The sequence below is a fragment of the Carlito syrichta genome, unplaced genomic scaffold, assembly GCF_000164805.1.
Source record: "Carlito syrichta isolate Samal-C Ts95f unplaced genomic scaffold, Tarsius_syrichta-2.0.1 Scaffold290822, whole genome shotgun sequence".
Classification (NCBI taxonomy): domain Eukaryota; kingdom Metazoa; phylum Chordata; class Mammalia; order Primates; family Tarsiidae; genus Carlito; species Carlito syrichta.
Genome location: NW_007234918.1, coordinates 49,608 through 56,281, shown reverse-complemented (window position 1 = coordinate 56,281; position 6,674 = coordinate 49,608). Strand labels below are relative to the sequence as shown.

The following is a 6,674-nucleotide window of genomic DNA, read 5'->3' as shown; positions in this document are numbered from 1 at the left end:
CCACCAGGCCCACTGAGGCCCCGCCCCTTCCCAGTCCTGCCTGCACCAGGCCCCGCCCCTGCCCATCCAAGACCCGCCCCATTCCCCTTTTCTGGCCCTCACAGCCTAGCCCCCTACCTGCCCCTCCTCCACCCGGCCCTGCGTCCAGCCCAGCCATGTCCTGCCTCCACCCGCCCCTAGCTCCTCCCTTCCTAGCCCCGCCGCTCCGACCCCGCCCCTTCCCAGTTTCTCCCAGCCTTGCAGTCTCTCCTGGTCTGTCCTGCGGGGCATCTGTTATCATGCATTCATTTTCTGCAGTCTGCTAAGAATCAACTCACGGTATTAAGCACCTACTGCATGCTCAGCACTTTTGCATACACCAGTGCGTTTCCCAGCAATGCCTGTGTTACAAAGGAAACTCTGCCTGGTAACTTGCCTGGGATCACACAAATAGTTAGCAAAGGCCTCCATTTACTCAACATACATGGTTTGAGCAGCTACTGTATGCCCAGCACTGTTCTGAACAGCAACAGTGCCACGGCAGGGAAGGAGGTCCCCACCCTGCTGGGGCTGCCTTCCTAATGGCAAACACATGAACTAGACAAGTACAGACTTCACAAGCGTTGTGGAGAAAGTAAAACAGAGTGACACACAGTCCCACCCACGTGTGACACCAAGCTCTAAGCAGGGCCGGCTCTGCAGCTCCCTGTGTGTTAACATTCTTGGGGGTTACTTATCAAAACACATCTCAGGTTCTTTCATCCTTTCTGATCGCCTTTTTCTTAAGCTGGGAAGGAGAGGGACGTCCTACTGATAGCTGTGGTTGTGATGTCAGACAGACTGGAGTCACACCCAGCTCCACCAGCTGTGTGACCATGACCAAGCCACCTGACCACTCTGTTTCCCCGTGTGGAAGGAAAGGGCCTGCCAGCCACAGACTCCCAAGCACTGGTCAGCCACAGCTGGAGGCGGGGTCTTCAGGTTCAGGGCCCAGGTGTCCCCCCCACCCCACCTGGCCCTCTGAGCCCAGCCCGCCTCTCCACAGCGCTGCCCACTGGCTGCGGCCCCCCGACGCCCACCCTCACCCACGCCTGCATCGGCCACGTCTGCTGACCCGCTCCTACTGGCACAACCACCGCAGCCAGCTGCTCTGCCTGGCTGTCTATGCGGGCCTCCACCTGCTGCTCTTTGTGCTGGCGGCCAGCGCATACTGGGCCCACGGTGCCAGCATCATGGTGGCCAAGGGCTGTGGCCAGTGCCTTAACTTCGACTGCAGCTTCATCGCGGTAGGCTGGGCTGCGCCAGGCGGGAAGCGGGCTGGGCACAGATGAGGTTCCTCCCAGACACGGTGGCCCACCACAGACACCGGGAATGCCAAGACAGGGTGGCACCCCAGACTCGGCTGGGCCGACACGCAGAGGTGGAGGCTGAGGCCCAGAGAGGGACAGTGACATGTCCACAGCCACATAGCCAGCTCACTGTGTACCAGGCGTGGGGCTGGACACAGTCTGTTGATCTTCACAAGGGCCCAGTGGTGGACCTTGTGCAGAGCTCCAACCAGACAAGAAAACGCCTCAGGAGGCCTCGAATGCTAGACTGAGGAGTTGGAATGTGGCCTTCTGGGCCATGAATGAGGCCTCTGAGGGTTTTGATCACACCCACTCTTATTGAAACAACAGAACCCTCATCTGCTCATTCACTTATAATTGTACACATGCCCTATAAGTATTAGCTGATAGACTTATGCCCCAGAGGAACCATGGGACGAGGCACACCATTAGTGACCAGGACGGACATCTCTGGTTATATTACACCAGCTTCTTGTCAGAGGGGTTTTATGTTAACCTCATAACCACCAGCAAGCAGGTCACACCAGGGGTGGAAGATTCGTGACTCCTTCTCTGGATCATTTGCTGTTACATTACTCACAGGACTTTCTTTTCTTTTTTATTATTTCTGAGTCAGGGTCTCACTCTGTCACCTAGGCTGGAGTACAGTGGCATGGTCACAGCTCACCACAGCCTTGACCTCCTGGACTCAGGCAATTTTCCTTCCTCAGCTTCTCAAGTAGCTGGGACTATAGGCATGCACCACTGTGCTCAGTTAGTTTTTTTAAATTTTTTTGTAGAGACAAAGTCTCACTGTGTTGCTCAGGCTGGTCTCGAACTCCTGGACTCAAGCTATCCTCTTGCCTTAGCCTCCCAAAATGTAGAAAATACAGGCATCAGCCACCATGCTAGCTCCACTAACAGGACCTCCAAGCTACAGTTTCTCTGCAGAGGATCTGTTTTTAATTTAAAAAAAAATTTTTTTGAGTTGGAGTCTTACTCCATCATTCAGGTTGGAGTGCAGTGGCACACTCATGGCCACCCCAGTGTCGACCTGCTGGGTTCTGGTGATCCTTTCACCTTAGTCTTCCAAGAAGCCAGAACTACAGACATGTGCTACCACGCCTGGATAATTTTTTTTTTAATTGTTGAGACGAGTTCTTTCCAAGTTGCCCGGGTTGGTCTCGAACCCACAGGCTCAGGCAATCCACTTGCCTCAGGCTCCCAAAGTGCTGAGATTACAGGCTGAGCCACCAAATCTGGCCCAATTTATTATTATTTTTTTAAATTTGTAGAGGAGGGGGCCTCATTTTTTTTTTCAGGCTAGTCTAGAATTCCTGGCCTCGAGTGATCCTCTCATCTCAGCCTCCCAAAGTGCTGGGATTACCAACATGAACCACTGCGCCTGGCCTCTGCAGGGAATCTTTTTGAACTACTTGTCCTTCGGGGGGGCAGGGGGGAGTTTAGCTCAGTTTGGTTACAGTAGACACTGTCACCTGCAAGTCCACACATCAGGCACACAGAAACACACCAGATGCAAATGTCCAGTGAAGGGGGCCCGTCACCCTGTCTGCACTTGGGGAAGCCAGACCTTCCCCCAGGAAACCTTGAGAACTGCATTGGGGTTCCATGCAGCTTGAACAGTGATGCCGTGTCAACCCAAACGTTCAGTATTCATAAGAGTATCTGCATTTAGGTGAAATGAACACAAGCAGACTTCCTGTAGCTCTCCTTCCACCCGTCTCTGGAGACCCCCTCAGGAACCCACTGTGGACCCAGGGGGGCAGCGGGGCTTGGGGCAGGATGTGGCGATGGGCCTGTCAGAAAGCTGCAGGGAGACCACTAGGGATGGGGCAAGGCAGGCACAAGGGGACTCTCTGCACTCTGCCCGGCCAGGTGTTGATGCTCCGACGTGGACTCACGTGGCTGCGGGCCACGTGGCTGGCCCAGGTCCTTCCACTGGACCAGAATGTTCAGTTCCACCAGCTCATGGGCTACGTGGTGGCCGGGCTGTCCCTGGTGCACACCGTGGCCCATGTTGTGAACTTCGGTGAGTGACTGGGAGGGTTGGGAGGACCTGAGCAGCTCCCAGCCCAGGACGTGGGTACAGCCCCTGGGTGTCCTGCCTGCCGTGGGTGCAGAAGGGTGTTGGGTGAGCCACACTCTGGACAGAGCTCCCTGGGGGCAGGGCAGGAACCCACAGGGAGGGTGGGTGGAAGAGCTGGTCCTGTGCCTGTCTGCAGCATTCCGGGCGGATGCCGGCACCATCCAGTTCTGGGAGCTGCTGCTCACGGCGAGGTCCGGCGTCGGCTGGGTGCAAGGCACGGCCCCCCCAACGGGCGTCGCTCTGCTGCTGCTGCTGCTGCTCATGGTCACCTGCTCCAGCGCCTGTGTCCGCAGGAGCGGCCACTTTGAGGTGCCCGCCCAGCCCCCACACCTGTCCCCAGCCCGGGCTCGCGGCCTGGTGTCCGACTGTGACCCAGCAAGGGAGCCGGCCGCTCTGCATATCATAAGAGGGTGATTTGGGATCTGCCACTGGTGCTTCCTCTGGAAGATTCTGCCTTTTGGCTGACTGGTCTCCTGGCCCTGATTGGATTAAGTGGAGCTCAAGACAGCACAGGACAGGGAGGGAGCACAGGCCCACAGGTCTTGAATCCCCACCCCAGTGCTGATGGGTCATTCAATCGATTCTCGGTCTCCCCATCTGTAAAATGGAGGTGTCATTCTTCACCACAACATTGTTTCAGGAGTTAGAGGAGATAATATGGGTGAAGCCACAGATCGCAAACGTGCCACTCAGGGGCTCTGAGACGTTTGTTCCGTCTCTGCTTTCCCCTCCCCAGCCTCCTCAAGAGGCTGACATCAGGGAGGATTGGGTTGGGAGACTTTGCCCTTCTCCCAGCCTGGCCCCACCAGGTGGGAGGTAGACGCCTGCAGAGCCCCTCCACTGGGTGGCATGAACCTCCATGGGAGGCACCAGCACCACATGTGACCCTCAGAAAAGCAATGAGTGACCCAAGTTCCCACAGCTAGTAGCGGATGTCCACACATTCTTCTGCTGCTTCTTCCCCGCACCCAGGAAGTCACAGTCGTCCTCTTTCTCTCCCTCCTGAGAATGGGTGAGGACAGGACATGGACCTCCGTGGGCACGCTGCCACCCAGACATGCCCCGGCAGGTGCTTCGGCTGTTTGCCTCTGGGGCCGGGGGTCTTTCCTTCTGGACTTCCTTGGCCAAGCCCCAGAACAAATAAGCAAGAAGCGCCTGAGCCCACCCCTCACCCAGCCCATCCCAGGACAGGGCCACGGCTCTGGTTCCACCCTGGCTTTGATGACAGCCCTGAGCCCCTTGGGCTCTGGTGGTCTAAGCCTCCCACCCCCACAGGTATTCTACTGGACCCACCTGTCCTACCTGCCCATGTGGCTCCTGCTGATCGTGCATGGCCCCAACTTCTGGAAGTGGCTGCTGGTGCCCGGCACCATGTTCCTCCTGGAGAAGACTGTCGGGCTGGTGGTATCCCGCATGTCGGCCCTGTGCATTGAAGAAGTCCACCTCCTCCCCTCCAAGGTACGGAGGGCTTTTCCTTCTCACCCTGAGGGGCAGGTGGCAGAGTGGAGTGGTTCAGTGCCTATCAGACTCCCAAGGAGACGGGAGGAGTCGGGGTGGCCCCCATGCTGGGGAGGAGACAAACTGAACCAGGACCCCGTGTAGCCCCCAGAAGCCGTGCTTTAGCTAGAGGAGTGGCACGGCTGGTGGGATGCTGTGAAGGCCAATTCTGGGCAGAACATTCTCACTCAGCTCAGTGAGCACATATTAGGGCCTATACATGCCCTGAGCCGAGTTCCAGAGACACAAAGAAGGCTTGGACCCTATCTCACTCCTTAGGAGCACTGGCCCTTTCCTTACAGTTCAGGGCTGGGTTGGCGAGAGAAGAAGCAGACTATCTGGCAGTATTAAGCCCTTTGTCTTGGGGAGGGTGGAGAAGGCTTCAGAAAGAGAAAGGAGACACCATATCAGGTGTTGAGGAACAAATAGGAGCTTGTTGGTTAGCAAGACAGGGAAGGGTATTGCTAGGGGAAGTTACTGCACAGCAAAGGCACAGAGTTGTAAGAGGGCAGACTGTAATTGGGGAACCACGGTAATTTGGAAGAGCTGGGGCAGGTTGCCAGGAAGACACTGGAGAGGCGAGCAGGGCTTCTGAGCTGCAGGCTCCAAGGGACCTCTGAGCATGGTTGGGGGAGGTGTGATATTCAGCTGGGACCGTTTATATTCTAGTGGGTTTCTTTAGTTGCTCAGGGGAAGGTGGTCAGAAGGGCCTGTTGGGAGGCTCTTGGAAATATGAAGAGAGAGCTCTGGGCATCAAGGCCATGGGTGGGGGGAGCACATTGCGGGATGTCTCAGGTGAGAAGAATAGAGCGGAGAATGTCCCCCAGGCATCTGGTTGGGCCCCTCTGTGGAGGGGAGATGGCTCTGGGCAGGCTTAACTCTGGCCATGTAGAGCTGGAGGACACAAGAAGCTAGACAAGGGACTGCGGTTTGCATCACAGCTCTGATATCAGGCAGCCAGGGCGAGGTTCAAATCCCGCTTTTCCCTGGGGAAGGTAGTCCAGCCTCTCTGAGCCTCAGCTTCTCACCCATAGGGTAGAGAGAAAGTAGTGTCTGTCTGCAGAGTTGATGTGAGATCAGAGGTAACACTCAGTGCCCCACGCAGCTCTGGGACACAGTATGTGTTCAATAAATGGAAACTGTTGTCTGGAGGATGCCTGTATCCATGGAGTGAGGCCCGGCACAGTGTGCTGACCACACCCTGGCCACAGGTGCTACCAGAGTTCCAAGAAGGGGCTAGAGCGGCCGGGAAGCTTCTCCAAGGAGAGAGTCCACCCAAACGCAGCATCTGGGCTGAACCAATGGCTCACACCTGTAATCCCACCATTTTGTGAGGCCAAGATGGGAGGATCGCTTGAGCCCAGATCTTTGAGAACAGCCTAAACAACATAGCAAGACCTTGTCTCTACAAAAAATAAAATTTAGCCGAGCATGGTGGCATGCACCTGTAGTCCCAGCACTTTGGGAGGCTGAGGAAAGAGGATTGCTTGAGCTCAGGAGTTTGAGACCAGCCTGGACAACATAGCAAGACTTTGTCTCTACAAAAAAAATTAGCTAGGTATGGTGGCATGCGCCTGTGGTCCCAGCTACTCAGGAGGCTGAGGTGGGAGGATTGCCTGAGCCCAGGAGTTCAAAGTTGTGGTGAGCCATGATCGTGCCACTGCAATCCGGCCTGGGCAACAGAGTAAGACCTCCAACTTAAGGGGAAAAAAAGCAGCCAGGCTTGGTGGCTCAGCCTGTAATCCCACGCCTTTGGGAGGCTG

General features: G+C 56.2%; 1 protein-coding gene across 1 annotated transcript in view; it reads left to right on the top strand.

Moving 5' to 3' along the window:
* NOX5 (NADPH oxidase 5) overlaps window positions 1-6,674 on the top strand; it is a 35,152-nt gene that overhangs the window by 8,631 nt on the left and 19,847 nt on the right. Inside the window, exons 5-8 of the mRNA XM_021710602.1 lie at window positions 1,025-1,265; window positions 3,204-3,357; window positions 3,551-3,723; window positions 4,690-4,872. Coding sequence (XP_021566277.1) covers window positions 1,025-1,265; window positions 3,204-3,357; window positions 3,551-3,723; window positions 4,690-4,872 — 751 coding nt within the window. The remainder of the gene's footprint in view (window positions 1-1,024; window positions 1,266-3,203; window positions 3,358-3,550; window positions 3,724-4,689; window positions 4,873-6,674) is intronic.